This window comes from Rhinatrema bivittatum, chromosome 16, assembly GCF_901001135.1.
Source record: "Rhinatrema bivittatum chromosome 16, aRhiBiv1.1, whole genome shotgun sequence".
NCBI lineage: Eukaryota > Metazoa > Chordata > Amphibia > Gymnophiona > Rhinatrematidae > Rhinatrema > Rhinatrema bivittatum.
The window spans coordinates 11,774,355-11,801,325 of record NC_042630.1 but is presented as its reverse complement, the minus strand read 5'-3'; the positions used below and the strand labels follow the sequence as shown (position 1 = coordinate 11,801,325).

Here is a 26,971-nt window from a genome sequence, read left to right as displayed (position 1 = left end):
CAGATTTTGCCAGCAGTGGGTCTTTCATTTTGAAAGAGGGGTTTTATTTATTTATTTTGTCAGGGTGGTTCAAAAACTTGTTTAACAGAGTTTTCCTCATCCCTAATTCATATTTCTCAGAATATTATGCAGGTGACTCCCAAGGGAAAATGCCTTAATGGACTCCGGTCTATGAAATCATGATAAAAAAAACTTAGCAAGGAAGAACAATTTTACTTTACAGAGCCTGAGAAATCATACGCAAGCCGGAAGAGCTACAGTTTCTCAACATGCAAGCAAAGACGATATGAAAGAATTGGTTACAAAAGAATGTGGGTTCAGAATGAGGTCTATTTTTTTTTCCCCCCATAACTCTAGAAATTCGCAAGCAGAGAAAAATGTGGAGATATGCAGCCTAATTATTACATTTCTTCTGAATTGCGTCCTTCATTTTCTTGATGTTGTTCCTTACGTTCTTCCTGGTCACATCTATCAGGGTATCGATTTCCTCCTTGGAGTATTGCAGGCGGGCGATGTTGTACTGGGCAGTGCGTAGCTGTACTTCGCCTAATCAGACAGAAACAAGCAAGGAGAAGCACCCATGAGAGGACTCTGAATCGACAGAGATTATATTCCAGAAGCATTCATTTCGTTGGGCAGTTTCTACTGACCATGGTGGAGTCAGTTGCAAAATGACAAAAGGAATTCGAGTGTACCAGCTCTTTACAAAAATTAAAAAAAGTTGAAGGGAAATGAAGTTGGGAGACCCTACCATGGGAAAATGGTCAAAACAGTTGGAGTGCCTAGATTTTCCAATATTTATTTACAGGCATAGGGATCAGCCACCTGATAAAATTTGCAGACACCGCTTAAAATAAAAAGGAGAGCCTGCACGTGTGTGCTGAAAAGTTCATCTGCACTGTGGAATAAAATCTTAGACTGGTTCAATAAAAGTTGTAAAGCCACACACAAATTCGCCCTGTACAGTTGCTGAGTATTAAGTATACATAAAGAATGTATTCATAAGGTGCAGTATGACCTTCGTAAACTTTGGACGCTGACCACATTTTACATTACAGTGAATAATATGCTCTTGAGAAACATATCTGAGTAATAATCAGGGGTTATAAAGAATTCTTTATCTTTTTTTTTTTTCAGATTTGGAGTTAAAAAGATAAGGAGACTCTATAAGTGCCTCTGCTCTGTTTCTGGTAGGGAGGGGGGACGTGCATGTTTTCCGTTTCACAATAGACAATTTTATTCGTGGAAAGCTGATTAGGCATATTGCCAGATAAGTATATTTTTCTTCTACTTAATGAGCGAACATTTTTTAATAAATCTGCATAACCGATTAAAAGAAAATAAAAAAATGAGAAAGCATACAGCATAAAAGAAAAATAAAGGATAGGTTGGTAGGTGGAACTGGTACATGATGTTAATCTGAGTGCTTTCGCATGATACAGTTTGAGGCTCGTTGTGGGCAAGAGACTTGTGGAGCACACCAAGTTCATGATTATTATAAGATTGAGAATATTAGCAATTTTTCTGGCACTTTTTTTTTGCAATTATTTGCCTTGTTTTTTTTTTGGTTGTATGAGGTGCTCACTGTTCAGCCCCTTTTTCTGTTTAGCTTGGGAGGCTATAGTTCAAAAGACACCAGTTCAGATTGAGCCAAAGGAACAAGGGGATTAAACAGCAGGAACCAAAAACCCTCCCCTCATTTATTATCAAAAAAATAAAATAGATTAATCAGATGCTGGCAACTCTACTTACCTACCTCAGAACTATACACAAAGGGGAGTCAATAAAAAGAGGTGATTTTACATACAGCACCAAAAAAAAAAACAATTAACCTTATTTATTGACACTCCCTTGAATATACATATTAAAAAAATTAGGCCTACCAATTATTAGATTTTCCTTTCTGCCACATACATGCATCAGTGTGATATCATCAGCTACACAGCAGGACAGTGCGATGATTAACCCTTGATTTGCATTGAAGGGCGCTTCTAGCAAACTTGAATAACTTTTCTTCGTTAATAAACTTAAAACCTTGAGAGGACAACTTTCATTCTCCTGCGTGTGGCAGTGTACAAGACTGTATGTGGCCGCAGGCATGTTTGCCACAGCACTTTGAAAACTAACACATATAATCAATGGTCTGCAGACGCCTGCTTTGCCCACTTAAATTTTAAGTATATACGTGCGTAAATTTTACACGTGAAAGCAAACTTAGGGCTTTCTCATTCAAGTCACGATTTACACGCCTCCTAAGTTGGCCAGTTTTGAAATATGCGCATACTAGGGAAATTAGCCAGTTTAAGCCCACCAGTTCGTCCATTCCTTCTCCAGAATTCATCGAGGTCCTCCTGGTTCTCCAGCCTGAGCTCTTCCCCAGTCCATCCAGACCTCCCACCCTGCCAGTACCTACCTATACAATATTTATTTATGGTTTTATTTAATTTATTTAAAAGTATATTTATTACCCACCCCTCTAAGATAGTCCACAGAGGGGTAGGGTAGAATAAAAAAATCTATAATTTTGATGAAAAAACAAACATCATAAAGAAAGTGCATTTTCAAAACTGTATACATGTGTAATAATTAGCACACATGCATATATGTAGCCTCTTCTCACATACAACATATTTTATAAATTGGAAAATACGTGTATATTTTTACTTTTTTTGCACACATTTATGTGTGCAAAAAAAGGGTCAGTTTAGGTTCATTCTGGGATGGTGCCATTACTTACACACACAGGGCCTGCTTTTCAAAAGTATTTATACACTTAAAATTGGGTTTTACACGTGTAAATGCACTTTACCTGTGTAAGTGGGTTTTTGAAAATTGAATTGTCTATAGGACTTACCCACTTAAATGTACTTTATGCACATAAATAGATTTTGAAAATTGCTATGATTGTTTGTTACATTTATGTGAGTAACTCCTTTGAAAATTCACCTGACTGATTTGGCAACTAACATATTTTTACACCTGATAATTATCTGGCTTAAGTGATATAAAAAATATTGTGTAGTACTGATTGGGTCTGTACGCACTGGGGAGAGTGCAAGCTGAAGAACCAGGAAGGTCACGATGATCTGGTGAAGTGCTGGGTGAACTGGTGGATGACCAGTTGGTGCACTGGTTAATTTCCTTGACACCCACATATTTTAAAATTTGGGGACTGACGACGAGTAAGTGCTAGTTTACTTTCCGGTGTAAAGTAATATACTTGTGTAAATTTTTCAGCTAGGTAGGAAAAGTATTGCACATTCAATGCATTGATATATGTGGTTTCAATGAAATGCATGTATTTGCATGTAAGCAATGCATACATAAGTGCATATGTTGTGGGGTAAAAATGTGCATATTTTATAACATGCATGTATATGATGCCTGCATATTATAAAATACTATAGTAAAACTACGCAGAGATATACACGTGTATATACTGCTGCATATAGTTCTTTTAACGTTATCCTCCAAACAACTGGCAAAGAAAGTTGTGTTTATCTTCAGAAGTGCCAATGTGTGGTGATGTCTATGAAAAATGACCTGGACTTAGAAGCAGTTCATTCATAAGAGTGGGCTTTCTTCTCTGCATTAGTGACATGAACCTCATTGTGAGAGGACCACAAGTCAATTTGGTGGAACCATTTGTAAAATCCAAAGCTCCATCAAATAGCTTTAACAGTCACTTTGAAGGGATGGGTGAAACAGGAAATGCGCTTGCAGAAAATCCACCAAACCTGATTCCTGATTCACTCTAAATTGTCTTTTGCCGTTCTCTGATTCCCATTTTGGTTGGCTTTTCTTGAATGGATTTTTACTGCAATGTATTGGAGAACTAGAGAGGTAAGAAGAATCTGATCAATTTTATTTTTTTATATCTTAGATAAATTTAGGGGCTTTAGGGAACTTGAGCTAGGTTGAAATCCAACTTGTTCATCTGAATGCAAATTTTTTGCACATCTCTACTTCTTATTGTATTGGGTAGAAATTGCTTCCCATGCTCTCTAAATGTTATGTTAATATCAAACAGATTTGTTTATGACATCTCAGAACACTTAGTCCACACATCCTTTTCCTGATTGCATGACACAAATTGGAAAGGATTTTAAAAAATAGCTCATGTGAAGAGAAGGGGGAATTTTTTTTTCCAAAATCTTACCATTACAAAGAGATCCTTTGAATAAATGAGAACAAACCTTCACTGGTGACCCTATTGAAGAGTGGAATGTGGATTACAGTTGGGACGTTTTCACCTTCGAAGATGTAGCAATCCTTGGGATTAAACCAGTCAGCTGGATCTATCTCAACCTTGGGAAATGGTATGTTATGTGCTTTGCAGTAATCTACCGCATGCTTAATACCCTGAAGGATTAAGACATGGAGAAGCAGATGTTAGAACAAGTCTTTCACAGCTATCATTTAAAAATGGGTTAATGAAGATTCCATACCAAAAATGACAGGAAAAGTTTTGGTTTTGAATGCATGTTAGTATTTGGTGGGCAATTCTCTTTAAAAAAAAAAAATCAAGTTGATAAACAATATACTTTACTTATATTTAATTTGTTTATTTGGCACCCTACCCAGGGCACTTTAGAAGAACAAAGTACACTATAGGCAGTGCTCCAAGCTGTTGTGATTCTGAGGCTGTGAGAGAAACTGTACAACTTAATATAAAATCATGCGTGCATGTACCCGTGGATAGTCAATTTTATAACACACACAAGCATATACGCCGATATACACATGCATTGTATAAAATCGGCGTATCCATGTGTGTGTGGCAGCAAATATGTGCACATGTACGCACGCATGTGGGTCTTAACGTTTACTTCTATTTGTTTAGTGATGCTTTTACATGAAGTGCTTTTATCAATTGTTGTTTTTTAGTATGATTGTATACAATGTTTATGAACTGTTGTGATCTGCTTCGAACAATATTTTTGGTAAAGAATGCAGAATAAAGGCATTTTTAAATACATAAATACATAGATAAATAAATTTCCCCACCCCTAAATCTGCCTCTGGAAATGCATCATTGCCGAACACATTAAAGTACACATGGAATCTCTTCTACAAATACAAATCATAGGAAACTTTTGAAGAGCCTATTTATGAGAATAAAATTACATTTTATGGAAGTAAATCCTTTTGAAAATGTACCTCTCCGTGATCAATGAGCACCAAAAGATCTGATTCATTGTTATTATATCATATGGTCGGAATTCTAATATTTGCCCATTACCAAAAAGGGGTCCACCAGTGGGAAGTATTCAAAAGAGATGATGACTTTCACATTTTGCTCTTTTCGCAGAATGTAAGGATATGGTGAATTTATTGCCAATCCTGCATCGACAAGATACCGGACTTCCTTATCTATGATGTCACTGGGTATGGATTTACCTAAAATAAACAAATATAATTGTTGGGTGGGAAATTCACTGTTAATGAGCTGATTGTGTTATAATAGACTTATTTACTAAAGCACCCAGAAGTTGATTGGTAGGGTAAAGTCTGTGTCAGAGAATCATCTAATCACAGTAATGCAGTTGCTTCTGGGAGATAAAAATGTGGATCATTGGAAACTAAATTAAACATTATAAAAAACAGTTCATATCTCCAAGTAGAAGAATTGTAATCATGGCCATAGAACATTTCCCTTAATCATCATCTACATTTAAACAAAAACCCATATGTTTAAAATGTAGGTGCTGAAAATGTGCAGAGAAGGGCAACAAACATGATTAAGGGGATGGAAAAAGTATCTTATGAAGTTGAGCTTGACAGTAGGCACTCTTTAGATAGGAGAAGTGCTGACTAAGAGGAGATATGATAAAGGTTTTCAAAATCATGGGTTGTGTGGAGCAAGATGATAGGGAACACTTATCTATTTTATTCAGTAGTACACAAACCAGGGAACCGTCCATGAAACTAAATAGTAGGAGATTAAAAATAATCCTAGAAAGTATTTTTTCAGTAAACGCATTATTAAACTATGGGATTTGCTGCTAGAGAATGTGATCAAGGGAAGTAATTTAGCTGAGATTAGAAATGATTTAAATACTTTTTTAGAATATGGGAATACTAAACATTATTTAGATAGATAATATTAGGTGTCTCCATCTCCTGCTTATAGAAATGAGCAGCAAGGCATGGGGTTTCCTATTTGGGATTTGATGGGTATTTCCAAGTGACCCAGACTAACCATGGTTAGAAACAGTATGCTGGGATCAATGGACCATTGCTCTAACACAACTTGGCATTTTTTTCTATTCTCATCTTCCAACCTTCCCATAAACATTCCAGCATGCTCTACAATTCCTATAGTCAGCGCAGGAATACAGTATATTCCTCATCTTTGTGACTAAAATGTAGGCAGAAATAATTATGGGGATGACTAGAGTTAATGAGAATGTTGTGTGTGTAGGGTTTCTAATTTACTCCAGGTCAACCAAAGAGTTTGATTAGGTGCTGGTTTTGCACCATTATGCGTATGGAATTATAGTCCGATTCTCCTAAGAAAAATAAGATTACATTTTTATGCATCCAGTAGAACAAAAGTGGGTCTCTTTGTCCTTCTTCCCCAGTATTCATTCCTAAGCCTCACTCAGCTAACCTGATTATGGTGCAAACCCATCCTTTGACTGCTACCCATTATCTATGCTGGCACTATAAGCATTTCCAATACTCACTGCCAACACAGACAGTACAGAGAAGTCAGTAGTCAAGGGATGAGCTTCCTCACATGACCACGCATGACCTCTCGAGATTCCCACAGAGGATGGGAAAATTCACTTTTCAAGGCTTTAGGGTTTGTACTTACAGAAGTCTTTCTGCTCACAGGTCAAGCTCTTCAAAAAAGACCATGTCCGCACCAGTTCTGTTGTTGAAAATAAAAATATTTACCGACAGATGGCTGGGAAATCAGTCCAAACAAGATACACCTGGGGCAGTGTACCACAACAAGCATGGGGGTAACTTGCTGGTATGGCAGTTACTACCCTTAACCAATAAGCCTGATACTTTTGATGCTACTTCAATATTTGCTTCCTGCATCAACGGCAAGGGGTAACAGGGAATTGGATTCAGACAGTAAACAATGAGGGCCATTTATGGTTTATGAAACTGATAAGCATGGGGGGGTAATCTGCACGGTGCAGCAGATACTACCATAAGCTTGCTGGGAAGACTGGATGGACCATTTCTGTCATCATTTCTATGTTTCTATGTTATAAAGAGAAATAAATGTAGCTGGCCAGTCTCCCTCCTCACACACACATATACACAAGTATTCAATGGAATTCTTGGATGAATTTGGACTGCTTAGGGCAGGGTACCACAACAGTAAATCACAAAATAAGCACCGTCCTAACTTAAACAGCAGTGTCCGTTACTTGAGTCAAGGACAATACATGTACAAAAAGAATATAAAATAACAAACTTACAGTTAGAAACAGATTTTACTTACTGCTCCTGTAGAGGAAGTTATCTGTGGTTCCCCAGATCCAACCGCATAAGCATATCACTGTTTTAATCAGTAGCTTAGATACAGGTATCAAAAGACCTGTGAAGGGAGATTAAAAAAAAACAAAAAACAACTCTACCATTTCAGATTTCCAAAAAGATAAAGTGATTCTGTGGCAAGTGGGAAAAATGATTATAACAAAAGCTATGTAAAATAGTAATTGTGCGTCTCATATTCAGTAAGCCAGTTAGTGGAATAGTTGTCTGGCAACGGTTAGCAGGATAGCTTGTCTATTATCGTCGGCATGGTAAATGTCCTGCTGAATATACTTGCTCGAAGCTATCTGGCCAACTCTAACTGGAAGACTTTTGCAAGCACATGCACGTGTCCATGTAAAGTTGTGTGCGTAACAGCCTTTTTTATATCCATGCGCACATATATGCATGTATGCTATAAGGTGGCTGCATGCTTTGGTGTGAGCCGGCATACGCACGTACATATGCACCCGTGTGGCTGTATCAAACTTACCATCCCCGTGTTTTAAATACAATAAATATGGAATTTATTTTTATTTTGCATTTCCCTTTAAAAAAAGGAATTTGAACTGAGGCAATGCTGCATCAACAAGATGCAGACACCTGAGTAGTCCATTTGATCTTGGGCAAACTATGAGATCCATATTCAAAAGCCACTTATCCATCTAAATAATAGCTGAACAATGACTTACCTAGCTGTACTAAAACAGGGTCAGATAAGGGTGTTCGGGGGAGAGTTTATCTGGCTAACCTGGCCAAATATCACTTAAATCTATTTACTTAGACATCTTAGCGCTGTTAATAACATCAACAAAAAAAAGTAAAGACTTTAAAGGGCCCTATCCCAACATTCCTAACAAAATATCTACTGGCCCTGTCGGGCCTTGCATTCCCCACCAACCAACTCCTTCTGAATACTAAAAAAAAAAAAGCTGCCAGGGCTGGAGGACAGGTCCACCACAACCAGCAAAGCCATGCTGACGATACTAGACAAGCTATCCTGCTAACCGTTGCCAGACAACTATTCCACTAACTGGGCCCTCTCCCTAGCAGGGCCTTACCTCTGGAACAAACTACCAGCCTCACTCCGCCAAGAAACTTGCCCAAAAATATTCAGGCAAAACCTTAAGACTTGGCTCTTCAAACATTCTTACACCTAACCGACCGCTCACTATACTGCCACCTCAGTCTATCTCACTCTACTGCTACCCCAGTCTTTCGCAACTCCCTTGCGAGCTAACCCCTGTACGTTATTTGTATATAGCATGTTCTTTGTATCCTCCATGCAATTTTGGGAATATATGTTTACTTAAAGTTTTACTAATTTATCTCTCTACTAAGTTTATTTTCCTCTTTAGTTAAGAGTTCCCTGTAAAGCCTGTTGATACTTCTGTTCCTCTTTAGTTATGTGTTACCTGTAAAGCCTGTTGCTAATTTTGTTCTATGTAAACCGATGAGATGTTCCCAACGTTCGTCGGTATATAAAAGCCATAAAATAAATAAATAAATAAATAAATTCCACCTCTACTGCATAAGTGGGGTGATTTTAGTAGTTATGTGTGCCAATGTAATTACCAGTTTCCCCAGTTCATTCCCATTAGCCCAGGTAAAGGACAGAACCTGTTAACCTCCCCCCTTAGATAATTAGCCTTCTTTTTACCCTGTTAGACCTAGCCTTAAAACCCTGCTGACTAGCCTAATTTTCTGCCATCCATAGCAGAAATAAAGTTACGCCATAGGGGGACCCCGGTGCATACTTGTGCGCATAAATACTCGTGCGTAGATTTCATTGAGTAATCTAGGAATGCCCATTTGTCTATGCCCCAACCAGACCTTGCCCATTCCCCGTCTCTTTTCTTGCAAAAACATTTTCGTGGGAGTACCGGTAGATACGTGCATATGCGGGCACCTTTTAAAATCCACGTGGTGCGTGCCAGCCCAACTTCTGCATTCATCTCCCGCTTTGGCGCACATCGGGCATTTTAAATTCACCCCTTATAGTCTTTCTCAGTGATGCTGTACAAGGTGGATAACGTTATTAAGACATCAAATATCATGATATTAAGGACATGAAAATATACCAAAGTAATAAAGGTTAAACTACATAGGAAATAGCATCTAAACTTATGACAGTGGAAGGTCGCCATTGTGTCCACAATGACAACCATGAGAAACCATGCTATTGTTGAGTGGTGATGCTTATTTTCCCCAATTAAACTTTGCACGCTCTTTCTTTAACCAGCAATGAATTTGGTACAAAGCTGCCAGTGCACTATGTGCAAAAGTTCATGAAGCTGGAAACGTGCTTTTATGCTCTCACTGACCTTTCATCTCCACATGAAGAAGGAGGTTCAGTATGGAAGCCAGATTTGTCTTTTCTTCCTCACCATTTGCAACCCATCTATCATTCATCAGTTTCACCAGTTGGCAGGAAGCTTTGTCCCTAACCACTATTGAAACAAAATCCACAGATAAGTGAGATGGGAGCAAGGACACATGGCATTAACGTTTTGCTTAAAATTAGACTAAGGATCCTACCACTCAGGGAAGTCAGCAGATTCTCTAGCACAGCCTTGCTGTCATCTGCGCTTTCATTAATAATCTTCTGCATATTCGAGATAGATGAAAAAACTTCAGTATGGTTTTCTAACACTGTAAACAAAAGCAATCTATGTTGGTTGGCTATTAAAATATGCAATAAAGTGAGGCCAATATTCAAAAACCATTTATACCGATAACTAAAACGCTATGAGGTCGATCTTAAATAAGTACGCATGCGCGTACTTTTGTTCGTGCAACCAGCGCGAACAAAAGTACGCCGGATTTTATAAGATACGCATGCAGCCGCACATATCTTATAAAATCCGGGGTCGGTGCGTGCAAGGCTGCGCAAAATCGGCAGCCTGTGCGCGCCGAGCCGTGCAGCCTGCCTCCGTTCCCTCCGAGGCAGCTCTGAAATCGGAGCGGCCTCGGAGGGAACTTTCCTTCCGCGTCCCCCCACTGTCCCCTCCCTTCCCCTATCTACCCCACCCCTCAGCCCTACCTAAATCCCCCCTACCTTTTGTTGTGCAAGTTACGCCTGCTTGAAGCAGGCGTAACTTGAGCGCGCCGCCTCGGCATCCCCCGGCACAGGGGGGCACAGGACATGCCCCCGGACTGCCAACATGCCCCGAACACGCCCCCTCCCGCCCCTTTTACGAAGCCCCGGGACTTATGCGCATCCCGGGGCTTTGCGCATGCCGGCGGCCTATGCAAAATAGGCACGCCGGTGCGCGAGTGCCCTGCGCGCGTAAATCCAGCAGGATTTACGTGCGCAGGGCTTTTAAAATCTAGCCCTATGCATGTAAATGGCTAAACCACAATAATAATGAGTTATTCGGCTAGAACATAGCCAGATAAGTCAAGGGTGTTCTGGGAGAAAGTAAGAGGTGTTGCAGGGAGAAGCGGAGTTAGCTGGATAAGCTAGCCAGTTCACCTATCTGGATAACTCTGGCCACGCTGTAGGACTGGTCTATTGTTAGCTGTTTATACTTATCTGGCTATTTTTAACATAGATGGGTATATTCATCAATAGAATTGCCATGTCGCTGAATATTTGGATAACTTAGCTAGTCGCTCAGTGACTGAATATATTAACCCCGCCAAGATCAAGCTATGATGCTTTTAAATGTATTTATGAGGGTGGGCCATGAAAGGTGACATCAATGCCCCAACCTTCACCATCCTTTTCCACTCATATTACCCTCACCATTGCACTGAAACCACCATGACTGTCATCACCACCATGAATCTCATTAACATTAATATCATTATCTTAAATCTCCAACTGTTGCCATATTTTGAGCATAAACATATATTGGAGCTGACAATATCCTGTTCCCTATAAAAATATCAATAATAGGCAGCTCTCTCACTGTTACTGAATGACATCTCCTGGGGGATCTTAAGATGCAGACCGTGTAAAGTTTATTTTGGCATCCTACACTTTTCAGAATCCCTTCAGGCAGCAACTCTGATTGCAGGAAAGATTCTTCTTTCCTACCATAAGAAATATCTATTATAAACCCATGCATGAAATGGTTAAAAGGGAGCTAAGAATGAAATGCATACTATTTTACATTAGCATTTAACATATAATATGTAAATAATAGGAACATACCAGGCACTGCTGATGAAAGGCCAGTAATCAGATTCAGAGGTGTTAAATAGGGAGTTACCACGAGCTCAAAAACCTTTTCTTTAAAATGAATATAAACAATACATTTATTACAAGATAAATCCATTTTTTTTCCTTCTATAACACATCTACAGGAGCATCTATTAAAAAATAACAAGCAGTTTGGATCAAGCTTTACTGGTCGCTGCTACTTGGCTGCTTGTTGAGTTATCGATTTCCAGTGGCATTGCAAGGGGGTTGTACACATGCATGATCAACTCTAGAGGCCAACCCTCTCATGCCCCAACGTCTTCCATCATGAGCAAGGATGATTCAAGATTACACTTCAGATTTGATCTGGGAAAATGTGTTGCCCTTTTTAAGAAGAAATCCTGATTGGTATTGACTAGTTTGGATTTGTTTGCAAAGGAAATTATGCTCAGGTGTATGAAACATTAAATCATTAAAACATTAAGGCAAGTCACACTTTGCTGCCTAACCTTAGGGAGATATTTTGTAAAAGCTCACATAAGTTTTTCAGGCTGTTATATGCATGCTTTACAACAGTTTTCAAAGTAAACATATCCTCACAGTGGATAATGCCCTGACTTTGTGTGGGTAAACTTGGGCGTGCCTGGACATGTACACATGCAAGTTTTAACAGATTTGAGTTTTCTCGGGGGTCCAGGTGATGTTAAAATGAATGAATGCAAAATATACCCAAAGTTTGGGTTTAATTTTCAAAGCACTTATGCGTGTAAAATTTGCACATACGTGGATTGTAATCACTATTTTCTAAACATCACAATTATGCTGTGATATGGAGCATGCTAGGGTGGGCATGAGTTACATGCATAAGTGGCTGTTTTATAAGAGAGTTATATGCATACATCTGGCAGCTTACATAATTTTTACACCTGCAAATCATGTTGTATAATTTTCATCAGATTTGTTTACTGTGTACTACTGGTGGTAGTTCTGGTTAAACTGGGGGGAGTTCTCGATGACCTGGAGAAGGACTGGGCGAAATGGTGGTGGAATCTGAAAACGTTAATTTCAATTATGTGCACATTTTCTAAAATATACTGACTTCCATACATAAATCGGGTTTTATTTGAGCAAGTGCCACTTTTTTTCACATGTAAAATATAGGTGCATATATATTTTAAATTGGTAAAAAAAAAATGTGCGTTCAACCTATTGAAATACTCACTTTCAATGCATTGCATGTATGCATGCATAAGCATACATATGTATATTTTATAATATGCACATATCTGACACACGTGGGTTTTAAAATACTATTGTATATCTCCATGAGGCCATATATGCGCATATACTGTATGCAGCCACGCCGAGTTGTTTGAAAGTTATCTGCCCTCTGTACACAATTGAAAGTCTGTGAGGGCAGTTTATTTTTTAGAGGTTTTATAGGCTATCATTCCATGTGAGAATCACTAGATCACAATGGTTTACAGGTTAAAACATTCATAATTATAGTTCTTTAAGGATAATATTTTAAATAATTTATGCAAGTATGTTCACCGAGAAAACTGGTGTAGCTTATGCACGTATTTGCTGGCAATCTTTTGCGAGTTGTTACCCTGACAGAAGGCAAGTTTCAAAGACACATGCCTGGGTAAAAGGCATTTTACATGGGGCAAATTAATTAGCTCTCTAATAATATCTCCCCATCCATGTGGCTAGAAGTGTGCAAGCCGTCGCACAACACACAAATGTTCAGCCATATTTAGTGGCAGCACTCCCGTGAGCATGTTTAGATCAGGGAAGGAAAATTGCACATGAGGATTGCATTTCCAGATCTAGCAATGTGATTTTTCACGAAAAAAGTAGCCACACCGGGAATACATTTCCCTTATAAAAGTAACCACAAAAGAGTTTGAAAATTGGCCGTAGTGTTTCAGAGGAATTTTTTTTTTTTTATCACTAAGACAAGCCTACTCCCAGTCCTTCCCTCTCCATCTTCATAATTTAAATTTTGATACTGTACCTATGATAAGTTTTGTCGCCTGTTCAGGGTCAGCCAGTGCAGAGGAACATATTGCTGTGGAACAATAGTACGGACAATTGTAAATTACAGTCAGATGATACAGGTGCAGAGGAAGTCATAGTAGCATTAAGATTATTCTTAAATTTTGTCATCACTGGGAGTTAGGGAGCTTAGTCGTGGGCACAAGGGATCCACAATGGTTTGCTCTTAAGTATCAGGATTTTTTAAGTATCAGGATTTTTTAGCAAATCTAGTAAGGTTGAACAGACAATTTTCTGCTGTTTTGTTTTGATTTGTTAAATAAAACAATTACATTTTTCCCGGTTATTGAAAACTGAGATGACTGGAAGATGGTGACATACCCCTGAGGCAGGGTCATTGGTTTCGAAATGCAGGCAAAGGGTCATGCAAGTGACTATGTGGAAGAATCAAGAAGCAAGAAATGGAATAAGATTTTTGCTAAGTATCTCTTAATTTGCAATACAAAATGTAGCCGTATGATTATAATGAGGCAATTATCCTATGTGTTAAGTGATTAGCTGTATATGCAGCTCTCCTTGCCATGCACTTTATTTATTGTTGATATTTGTCCCTTTGAAGTTTTCTAAATTTGATAGTAGAGTGATCTACTATTGATTTTTTTTTGTTCTTTACTTGTATCATTTGTTTTTTAAATTTTAGCGTACTCCTACTTTTTAGTTGCACTACAATCCAACTATTGTGTGTTAACATGAATTGGTGCGGACAAAAATTTATTTTAGTGCAAATTGGTGCCAAACTTGCTGTCTGAAATGCAGTGATCTATAAAGCATTAAAGAAGAAGGTCTCCGATTCCCCTGACGCAGATTTGAACTTGGCCCATGTTGGGATTATGGACTATAAAATTACAGGGAAGAATGACAACAAAAAAGTAAATTCTAAGGGGTAAATTTTAAAAGCCTGATGCACGCCAAAGCCGGGAGATATGCATAGAAGTCAGGCTGGGGGGCGCTGCGCGGATTTTAAAAGGCATCTGCTTGTGCACATATCTTCGCACGCACAAAATGTTTGTTACGAAAAAGGGGCAGGGCATGGGCATAATATGGGCAGGGCATGGGTGATCCGGGATTTATGAATGAAACATATACTTACGCCCACAAGTGCACATCGGGGTCCCCTACTGCTTAACTTTTCTTCTGCTATGGTTCGCGTGTAGGTCCTAAAACAAACAAAAAAAAAAAAAAGCAAGGCTAGTCAGTGGGGTTTTAAGGGTAGGAGCTAAAAGGATAAAAGGGAGGCTGTTTAACTAGCGGGGGGGGGGGGGGGGGGGGTTAGAGAGACCTATCCTTTATCTGAGCAAATGAACTGGGGACAGTGGTAATTGTGTCGGGACGCAAGTATACTAAAATCTCCCCACTTACACAGCCAAGGAGGTATTTGCACACACATGCGTGCATCCATATAAAATTGTGCGCAAATATACGCACATACAGCCTATTTATACCATGTGAGCATATATTATAAAATGGCCCCATCCTTGGCGTGTGCTGGCATACAGACATACATGTGTGCCTATGTGAAGGTATAAAAGTTACCGTGCAAGGGTTTTATGTGAAAATATATATAAAAAAAAATAAAACATTTTAAAAATTTTGGAACTGATATTGGACTGATGATTATTGAAAAAGCAAAGAAGGTTGAATAACTGGTAGTGCTTAGTATAATGGTCCATCCAATAGTTATTTACCTATTGCATAATTTTTATTGTGTGGGTGGGATCTGACAAAAATAATAAGACGCTTTTACATTGGTATATACTTGCGAATAATCACATAGGCATCTTTCCTATGATGATAAGTTTGAAACAACGGCATGGGAGCCCATGTGCATGCATCTGCTGGCTCATGTGTGGCATAAAATAGGCTGAACGTGCGCACATGTGCGTGCAATTTTAAGGAGGCGTACGCATATGCGCGCAAATACCGCCTCTTCTGTGTAAGCAGGGAGAATTTAATAGAAACACTCCCCGATGCAATTACCAATTAAACCACTTCATTCCCAGTTTGCCCAGCTAAGGGTTAAGACTTTTTTGTTTCAGGACTTACGCGCCATCCACAGCAGAAGTAAAGTTACGCGGTAGGGGACCCCAGCGGGTACCTGTGCATGTATTTATGCACACATTTCTTGGACTTCTCTCGTCAAGTCCATGCCCTGCCCCTTTTGGGACTTTTTCATTTGTCCACATACTGGGAGACATGCGCGTACACAGGCAGCTTTTAAAATACACTCGACATACCGGCCCGATATACTCGCATATCTCACAGTCTTGGTAAGTGTTGGGCTTTTAAAATTCACCCTTATGTTTTTAAAAGCGCAAAAGTTGTAAAAATGTCAGTGTTGGGTCTACGGCAGCACTCTGGGTCAATCAATCCCAGCTTCTCACAGCCTTTTGAGTCTGGCTGCTGACAGAGGTGCAAAATAAGTGAATGCAGATCTGTAGGGAGGAGTGACAAATGTAAATGAAGCATCTACACTGGTTCCTCCTCTGATTCCCTCCAAAAATCTTTTTCTTTTTTTTTTTTAGGCAAAACCTAGCTTGATGAACTCTCAACCTAACTGCAATCAAGCTGGGTAGACAGAACATGGTACAAATCTTCTCTTCTTTCACCTTCCATCCCCCCAAACCACATTAAATCTTCACAGATGGTAACTGTGCTGTTTGTACATCTCACTGTGCAGGTTAAACTGCCCACTAAACCCCAACTACCCCACAAACCTCACCCCGAATTATTAGTGCCGCCTCTTATAGAGATATAAAAAGGTTACTTTTATGTGAGTCTCTACAGAGGCACTCTCTCGCACTCTCTTTTTTCTTTCTTTCTTTTCTGTCTCTCTGCCCAAAATGCGATAAAAGCCTGTCCAGGCACTTCACAGTCTGCGATGTGAAAATATTGCGGGTGCGGAAAAATTAACTCACGTTGCAATAATTAAAAAAATTACCTTAACCATGTCCCTTTTTCTATCACGGGTATTATTCTAGTGAAATTTATAGCAAAATTATGAATATAGGCCTAAGTCCCTTATTAATGATTTAATAAAAAGAGAGGCCCAGTCACTATTCACCCAGTTCTGGGAAGGAGGAAGCCGAGCCTACCTTCAAGGTAACAGAGATCTTTCTCAGGTTTCTTCTTCTGTAATTTATTGTTATTGAATTTGCTGTCAAAGAGTTCACTGCTCACGAATGCTCCAAGCAAGGGGTATCCAGCCTCATGGGGGGTGAACTGAAACCAGGTTCCTGGGAACACACATGAAATATCCATGGAAGGGATTTACTTTGAACTGTTGAAAAAAACATATCCTTCAAAGCAATAATCTGACAACAGGAATATAAGTGGTCTTGAAAGTCCACATGCTACAACATCTTCATAAGAACATAAGATGGGTCAATCCAAAGGTCTATCAAGCACCAGCAGGGATCTTCTTAGTGTAGTGAAATTTATTATCATAACCTATGAAGCATTCTGCTTTTTCCAGTATCGATACAGCTGCTCAAACTCCTGCCAGTCTTACAATTATCAGGTGCAATGTGTTCAGTCCTGGCTTCCTTCACTTGCTATTCTACATATTTTAAATCACAAAAGAAGATATTCACAGTAACACCTTCAAAATAAATATGCATAATAAACATGCAGGTGCAAACTGTATATCACAAAATGATTTTCTGGTTAGGTTGTACAATGACCTCCTCAGTTCTTTTAATGTGAAAAACCACTAAAATTCTTTCAAAGGAAGATAAATAAGAAAATAAAAACCAAGATGAATTTATCAATAAAGAAGTTAAGCAGAAGGAAATGGGGACCAATGCTAAAATAATATTGAGTGATTATTTTTTTTAATGTCATCCCAAACTATTCTGTGGTACAGAGCAAAATCCAGACTTCATCAGTATGAGTTAGAAATGGAGATTGAACTAAATGTCTCTTGAATGGCAAGGAGTTAGGGTGATGGTTTGTGCACACTCAGTAACTATCCAGATCAGAGCCATGCACTCAATGAGTAACTAGTTAAAAAAAAATCACAACTCTAGATGCATCACGAACCGACTCTAGAAGGTTCGTGATGCATCAGGTCGGAGTTGAACAGACTCTAGGTCTACAAGTATATCAAACCCAATGCTAACCAGCTTGTATATCCCTAAAACATAAACAAGTGCTATTCCTTTCATTTTCAATTGCTTTTACAAATATACATCCTCAGACATAAGATGTATGCTAAAGTTAAATGGATAAATATTTGTTTCATGGATATTACTTGAATGTTCTAGTATGTTACCCTACCTCCTCTCACGTCCCACTATAAAATAAAATAACAGGTGACCTTGTGTTTTACCTGCATTATTCCTGCCTTTGATATTCAATTGTTGTTTGTCAGCAGCGGAATAAATGGGATACGGGACACTTCCACTTTCACAGAGAGCCCGGTGACTGGATATCCCGTTCTCAATAATCTGGCAAGGAACACAGTGCATGACAACTCTGCATCCTAATCTCATAACAGTATCAAGAAAAAGGTCGCAGTGTAAATAGGAATGAGCCGAATGGCTTGAGGCATTCAGTCTCCACAAAGGAGAGTATATTATGCTCTTGATTTTCAAATCCTGCCCTTTAAAAAGTGAATTATATATGTCAGGGTACAATTTACTGTGCATACACACTGCTTGGACTCATGAAAAGAATTAGGACCGAAGGTGAATCTCAAGAAAATCTTTCCGTTCTTGCTTTGAGCATGTTTTTGCCTGCAGAATTACTGTTTTCATAATTTTTAACCATAATGGAAAATGTATGCATCGCTCAGATGTGCACAGTTTCAAAATTCTGCTGGTGAGCAGGTTTGCAGTTTTGGGGAGTCTACAGAGAAACGAAGGTCAACCAATATGAAACAGCAGCGAGGCTTTGATTATGTCATGAGCAACAATTGGGGGAAGGCGGCACATTTTCTAACTTGGGCCGCAGGCTGACCTCGCCACACTTCCCAGTGAGAGAAAGAAAGAGCATAAAAGAACAAGAGAGGACATTTGGATAGCTTCAATACTGAGGGTCCAAGGACTGGCAGCCATATTTTGCTGTCATCAGCACAAACAAGGGCCTAATTTACAGGCTGGGGAAGAGTCTGATAGAGGCAGGATAAAATGTTCCACTTCTAAAACATCATCCACTAGGTGCTAAGACTTTTTTGTAACCAAAATCCCAATACAGCTGCAAGGAGCATTCCTGTTTCCTCACCAACCATTAAGGGCTATTATATTGGAAAGACAAATGCTTCCTACTAGTGCCATAAACAAAATCAATTTACATGGTACAAGCTGAATAGATGGGGTTTATACTGTATGACGCTAACTTTCATACCGGTGCACAGGCTTACATGTGCGGTGCGTTCCTTGGCCCGAGCCCAGGGAGGAGGCCATTTTATAACATACATGCGCATATGTGCACATGCTATAAAATAGCCATGCCCTGCACGCAAATCCTGTTTCAACCATGTAAGTGGGGGCTTTTAAAAGGGACACACAGGTTTGCTTTACCGGTAAAACTGGTTCATCCACAGTTCACCCAGTTAGCAGCTATCTTCGTGAAACCCCCTAGTCTGAATGTCTTTACTCCCCCCCCCCCCACACACACACACACTTAGCCCTAACCCTTCAGACCACACACATTTGCCTAGTCTTTTATTTTTTTAAACTAACACAACATCCATAGCAGTAGTAAAGTTATGCATCAGGGGGCCTCGGCGCGCACCGTATTGCGTAAGAATTTATGCACGCACATTTTTGGTTCCTGCCCCGAAATTCCCATGCCCTGCCCCTTTATGAAAACCTCTCTAATTAATGCACACATCAGGCTTTCAAAATTGACCTTTATGTGTTTCTGAGAAACAAGAAGCATTAAAGAGACCATGCCCCACTTACTTCTTTAGTAGTGTAGTTAACAATACCATAGGCCCAGAAGTGTGTTAAAGAGTAGTTGTCCTGCTCAGCTGCTTCTAGGAGTTTCTCCAGACCTTTTTTGGCATCAAAACTGAGGCTAGCCAACTTGTCACACATCTCTGTGGCAATAGAATCCAGGTTCTGTGTCCAGTCACCCTTTTCGTAGAGTGATGCCATACACCTGCAAACCAGGCAGAGGTATAGAACAAAAGGTCATGTTAAGTCACTCATACAACAAGCTAGCCACATTGATGTCAATTGAACGCTTAAAATGTTTTCCAAAACTCCTTGGGAGATGTCATATATTTTTTGTTGACAGACCCAATAATTTTTAACTTCAACAATTGTGATGGTAGGAGAAACCACATAATTAGCTTGACGCTGCATAATTGACAACCTGCCACAGAATCAACCTTCCTGAAGATTTCCCACCTCTTAATTCAACCTTTTCAAGAAAGCTAAAGAGTGCCTGCTTTCAGTCTTATCTCTCTCAACTGCTGATCAAGCCATTCTCCTGATAAACAGCCTACAGGGAAGAGGAATGGTGATGCTAACGTTGAAGTAGATGAAAGAAGAGACATTCTGCTCCCTAATCCAGCCCCATTTCTCCCTCATCCTTCTCCAGTCCTGAAGGGAACAAGGAAGGGAAGGGTGAAGTTAGAGTGAAAAGAGAAAGCAATAAAAATATTTGATCACTCAAAGATCTTTTAAATCAAACCAAAGATGATTTTGATACAATTCCTGGATGGAGTATTGCCCCTTTAAAAGGATTTCATCTATATGCAAAAATTATTGCACTTGTATATGTGGCCAATCTTACACCATCTGCAGAAATCTTGATGTATTTTGTGGAGGTCTGCAACTGGTGTCACACAGCTGGCAGAGTGAACATTAATTTAAATTCATAGAAGCCTTGATAACTGGCACTATTGTTGACAAGTCTCAAACTGGTTAATTCAACCTTTTTATGTCTGCTACCATGTGTCTGATAAATGCTTACATGTATTTCTGTAAAATTAACAGCATGTCAAATTGTTGATATTGAGGGTATTTTAGCATACCTAAGCTTATATATTAAGAAAGATGTCAAGGACTTTCTCAAGAAAATATGAAAAGGATGGTTGCACTATCATAAGTCATGAGAAAAGTAACATTTCACTGAAAAATGTTTGTAATATATCTTATCGTGATAAATTGTTCATGTTTGCAGTTGGCACATTTTCTATTTGTATATAGTTTGAATATTGTTTAAGAACAAATAATACAAATGTTTTCTTTAAGAAAAATTGACTTTTTTAGCACAGTCAGGGCTGTGAAACTTTATACAAAATTATGCAAATTTGCCCCAAAATTGCCATAGTATTTCGAAAAAATCTGCCACAGAATTTGTTAACTCTTGCTGCAGAATCTTGAAAAATCTGCCATAGAAAACCAGGGTCTCTGGGTTATTTAATTGATTTATAAAGAAATTTAAGAAAACAAGTTCAGACTTCCTTCTACCAATCACCTTGAGCAAATCTCTTCCAGGCTATTTGCTTTTGTTTCAATCATTGTTCTGCAATTTATATGAAGAAAATCACTGGGATAATTTATGAAGGCAAAGAGTTTTGTGCTTAAATCTAAAGTTATGTGTGTAATGTTAGTCATTCCTGACTATAAATTTGCCTCAATCAGATTCTTAGGATATGCTTTTGGAAGAGAAGACACAAGTCCTGCAGATGAGAGGGGCTTATCCACAACTAATGACAATATGGACTGAGGTTCCTCAGGGCTCATACCTTTCACTCTTGGTTTTTTTTTTTTTTTTTTTTAATATTTGTATGCATCCTACAGCTGTTTTATTTTTCAGGGACTGGGTGTCACTGCACATATTTATGCAAACGACATCCAGTTTCTGGTGCCTATTGATTGAAATGCAGCTGAAAATATTGATCTGTTTAGTAGTTATTTGACAAAGATTTATTTTTGGGTGAATGCTAGTAAATTGGTTTTGAATAAGGCCAAAATATACATTTTGGAAATAGGGAGGTTGTTTGAAGGCTTGTACCATTAAATGGTACACTCTGTATTGGATGGCCCTATTAAAGAGATTTTAGAGAGTGTTAAAAGCTCGGGGTCAAGTTAGGCTCCAGTTTTTCATTGGTACCTTGTGTTTCTTAGTTGGCACGGTGAGCTTTATGGGTGGTCACACAAATGAAACTCTACTTAGATAATTTTGCTTTCTGGACAGTGGTTTCATCTTTAATACTTGGGGTATTAGTCTACTGTAATGTTTTACTGATAGGGAAGACAATTATAGTGATCAAGAAGTCCAATGTATTCAAGATAGTTTGGTTAAGCTAATTTGTGGAAAGATTAGAAGTGAGAGTATACTGCTCTATTATAAGTTTACCGTCATTAGTTATCTTTGTACATAAGAACATAAGAAATTGCCATGCTGGGTCAGACCAAGGGTCCATCAAGCCCAGCATCCTGTTTCCAACATAGGCCAAACCAGGCCACAAGAACCTGGCAATTACCCAAAAACCTAGAAGTTTTAGGAGAGAATAAAGTTTAAATTAGTAACTCTGGTTTTTTGCTATTTGTGGAGTAATGGCCCAAACATCCTAGATGGATGTTGGAATGATATGTTCCAGGTCACGCCTTGCAGTCTTCACAGGGCTTTTTACTGTCAACTTCAGCAAAATATGGATCCAGACTGCAGCATTTTCATAAAAGTGCTTTTACAAGCATTTTTCCACCATTATTTATTTATTTATTTATTTATTTATTTAAAGTCTCTTCTATACCGATAGCCGTTCGCACATCGCATCGGTTTACAAAAAACAAGAACTTTTGGGCAGAGCCCTTACATATAACCGATAGAAATACAATTAACAGGGAGAGTAGATAATACTGAAAGGCAACGCAAATTAATAAATCAATAAATAGATAGATAAAGAACTATGAACATGAGTAACAATGTACAATAATCAGTGGTCATAAAGCATAAGGCATAAATCGGTGGTCATAAGGCATTCCTAGTCATAGAGCATTTTTAATCGTAGATCGAAGAATAGTTTACAGAGGAGTTTTATGAGGTGGGCGGTATCATGGGGTAGGCTTGCTGGAAGAGCCAGGTTTTCAGTTTTTTCTTGAATTTGGGAGTGTAGGTCTCCATGCGTATGTCATGAGGCAAGGAGTTCCATACGGAGGGGCCGGCGAGAGAATTATGGAATATGTTGCCAAATTTGAGTACTATCAGAGTTGAAAATGATCAAAAATTCCAGAAAAATATCAAGGCTTTTCTGTTCCCTAGTGTCAGAGTGGGTGGAGCAGTAGGGGTACATGGTTTAGCAGTAAAGAGGATAATCATGTTTGTTTTAATATTTTTATGGATGTTATTCTATTGTAAACTAGGGATGTGAATCGTTTTTTGACGATTTAAAATATCGTCCGATATATTTTAAATCATCAAAAATCGTTAGAGCCGCGATACAATAACAATTCCCCCGATTTATCGTCAAAAAATTGTAAATCGGGGGAAGGGGGAGGGCGAAAAAACCGGCACACTAAAAAAACCCTAAAACCCACCCTGACCCTTTAAAATAAATCCCCCACCCTCCCGAACCCCCCCAAAATGCCTTAAATTACCTGGGGTCCAGAGGAAGGGTCCCGCTGTGATCTTCCACTCTCGGACCTCCGGTGCTTGTAGAAATGGCGCCGGCGCTACCTTTGGTTTTTCCATACGGAAAAACGATTCGCGGCAGGAGATCGCTCCCGGACCCCCGCTGGACCCCCAGGGACTTTTGGCCAGCTTGGGGGGGCCTCCTGACCCCCACAAGACTTGCCAAAAGTCCAGCGGGGGTCCGGAACGACCTCCTGCAGTCAAATCGTGTTGTCTACGGCCAGCGCCATTTTGCGCAAATTTTAAATAGCCAGGAAGGACGCGCGTACATCTGAAAAGGAGTTTGGTGCATCTCAACCAGAAAGATCCAATGGATTTTTGCAAGTCCTATAAGGGAATTAGTTTTTATCCATCCCTGGTGGGAGGAGAAATTTGATTTGGTATTAGACATGGGGCACCTGTCTGGTGTGGATCAGAACATCATATGGATGTTAAAGAGAAGGGGACTAAGTACTCTCCGCATGCCAGTGAAGACTGAGAGGATACATGATGAAAAAGGAATAACATAATTGGCACATCTGGATAAATGAATGAGAATGGGAAATTGAAGTACCATATTTCAGAGAGAGAGAGTCCCATCCATCAATTTTGGGAGGGAGCTCGAAAACTAACCCTAGATTTGGAAGGGATAAAGAACAGAAGATCAATTTGAATAAGATTGTGGCGTTGCAAATTAATTGAAGAATTAAGACTGTACAAACATTTGTTAATAAACATTTTCAGCAGTTGCACTTAATTATCAGTAACGTTAAGTTGAACCACTATCAATCATCAGTCGGATTTTTGCTGCACTTTATAAACTGTCTTAACAATCAATGTTCAGGGCCTTGGGAAGACGTCTTTTCTCTCCTACCCTCCCCCTCCCCACTCCCCCCCCCCCACCCCTGACAGGGAATCCTGGACTGTGAGCAAATATAAAGGTGCCCTATGGATTCCTAGGGAGGACATTAGCCCAGGGGTTACAAAAATAACGTGATGAACTTTTTGGGCTTTGGCCACTACTGTTTTGGTTTTTTTTTAAAATGAGGGTAAGGGCACCCATTTCTGCTTTACTGTTGAGGGCTGGCAGCGCATTGTTAGGGTTCTAGCACCGAGTCACATCCCACCCCTCAACTAATTTGTTAATTTTATGTGGTATTCTGAACCATGAAACAGGGAACCTTGGATATAGTCTCCTTACTCACCACTTGCATGAGATCTTAGACAATTCACTGATGCCTCCCTGTGATCCAGATTAGATTGCAGACTCTTTAGAGAAAATGCCATGCTATGGATTATCTTGTGTATCACTTTGTGTGCTGATGATTCATTTTTAAATAGCATTGTGAACGCAATACCTCAAGCACATACCATATTGATCCTGAGCATCCAGGCAGATAAGTTACAGCATCCAAGAGGTTTTGGTTTTTAAGTTCCCACAAGCTCCCCAGGGTACCAAGTGATGCAGTCAAACCTCCACCAGACAGCAGAACAGCAATTTGTGGAACATTGTTCTGGTGAATAAAAATCAGATGGAAAGTTAGACTGTGTCAACAGATAATGACCTAAAGACCCTTGTTCTTACCAATTTTCCTTATCTGCTGCAGTATAGCAGAAGTTACTCCATCTCTGGTTTATTCTAACACCGCTCCCAAATGAAGAATCCTCCTGTGTTTGTCCCATACTTTTTTGTATTCTACTACTAAAGCACTGTTTTATCCCAGATGTCCCTTTAAAAATTACCCCAAATAAAGGAAAAAGCTTGACCTGACCTGAGACATTAGGAAAGCCAATACCAACAGTCCCAATTGTAAAAAAAAAACACCCCCCCCCCCCAAAAAAAATGTCAAATATTCCTCCAAAGAAAAGCAGCGAAGGAAGCTGGTAAAGTAAATGAGCGCACAACTTTATGAAAAACAAAAAAGTATGCGCATCAAGATCCTTCCAGAGAAATCTGAGTGCAACGAACAGATGAATCCTTCCTCCTAGAACCATGTTATGATATTACTATAATTAGGTAATGGTACCGGATCCACTTTCAATCCAAGATTTCTGAGGCAGGCAGACGCTTTTGCCTTCCTGTTTTCGATGGCCTTCTTTTCGCCATCCGAGAGATCTGAGGAAAACCGTATTCCTTCACTCCTGAAAGTCAAGGCAGTTGCTTGTCAAATGCTGACCCTCTGGATATGATTAAAAGCAAATTAACTTCTAAAAATGGAATAAAGTGGACATTCTGAACCATGCTAGAAAATTGTTTTATTGCTTCCTAATTTAAAATCCTGGTTCAGATGGGGGGGGGGGGGGGGGGAATAATGTGCTCTGATGAAATCAGAATCAAAAAGAAATTTAACTCTGACTTTGGAAAAATAATCATTTAGAGGCCAGTGGAATAAGGTGCATTGCAGTTCATAAAGGCATTAACGTGTACAAATAAGAGCAAATAATGTGCACTATTATTTGCAAAGTGTTGCACATATTAAAGCTTTCATACAAAATTGGGGCATTTTTGTATACAGTGTAATGAAATTTAAGTGCAATTTTTCTATGTATGCGAATAATATTTCCTGAAAATTGTGTACAAAATTCCATTATGCTAAATTTTGCAAATCTCTCCCTTCCAAAACTCAAAAGACTCACTGAAACATTTGTTGGATAGTTTTTGCCTCCAACCAGCAGAGGACCTCAGAGGGCCTTGTGGTCTGCCATCTTAGACCTCCCAGCTCTGGACTGCTACCCTAGACAATTCTGGCTGGTTTCCCCACTCTATGGCCTGTACTTCCTGCAGGTGGCCATGCTGTTCCTGTTTGGTTTAAATGTTTTCTGTCTTCACAGTCTGCACTCTGCCAGAGTTTTGCTCTACTCATGGCCTGTCTGTATTGCCTTATGTCATATCCTTATTCCTGACTCTGGCCTTGTCGCTCTAATCTGTTGCCTTACATTGGTTCTCCACTTAGTACCTTGTGTTCTATTTTTATTGTGTCTCTTTTTCTGGTTTCTTAGTCTTGCTCTTGTTCTCTTGCCTTATGGCCCTAATTTCAGGCTTTACGTTGGTACCACTTTAGGTCCTCATGTTCTGTGTCTTTATTTTGTCCTGTTTTGCTCCTGTTTCTGTCTGATCCCATTTATGTTTTTTTTGTTTTCTGAGTGTTGTTTTGTTTATTGGGTACCTTTCTGATCCCGACATCTTTTAGTTCCTGGGGTGAGTGTTCCCTGTCTAAGTGTTCCCTGTTGACCTCCAACACCTGAAGGCTCAACCCAAGGGGAAGACGGCAATTACAGGCCGCAGACTCCCTGTTCTACTCTAACCTACCTCTCGTCTGCATTCAATCTCTTCCTGTTTCTGGGTCATAATAGTAGACATAAACTCTGACATCATGTTCAAATATTCCAACATGTACAGACAAAAGAAAATTTAAAAAAAAAATGTTTTCGGAACATTAATAATTTTTTGCCTTTCCCCTTTGTCAGAAACATTATCAATTTTGGGGGGGGGGCAGGGATTTGTGTTTTTGTTCTTAATATTCAGGGCAGGAGAGCCTGAAAATGTTGGAAACATAGTTCATTGTAGTAAAACAGTGAATGATTAGCAGCAGTACAACATATAGTAAGAAATGTCAATGAAAATTTAAATATACAAAGGAAAGAAAAAGTTCAGATGCTTGCCCAGATGTTGATCCACCTGTAGAATTTCCGCCTGGA

The 26,971-nt window shown here is 39.2% G+C and overlaps 1 protein-coding gene across 1 annotated transcript; it reads right to left on the bottom strand.

The window, feature by feature from the left end:
• Nucleotides 1-293: 293 nt before the first annotated feature.
• Nucleotides 294-26,648, bottom strand: LOC115077282 (cytosolic phospholipase A2 gamma-like). The gene is made up of 13 exons (XM_029579569.1): nt 26,583-26,648; nt 24,644-24,786; nt 19,609-19,807; nt 18,033-18,150; nt 16,798-16,938; nt 13,665-13,718; nt 11,657-11,734; nt 10,036-10,149; nt 9,822-9,947; nt 6,821-6,877; nt 5,243-5,400; nt 4,197-4,362; nt 294-546 (listed from the first exon to the last, which is right to left on the bottom strand). Exons 1-13 carry the CDS (start codon nt 26,646-26,648, stop codon nt 395-397), a joined length of 1,572 nt encoding a protein of 523 aa, XP_029435429.1. The 3' UTR covers nt 294-394.
• Nucleotides 26,649-26,971: the final 323 nt, after the last annotated feature.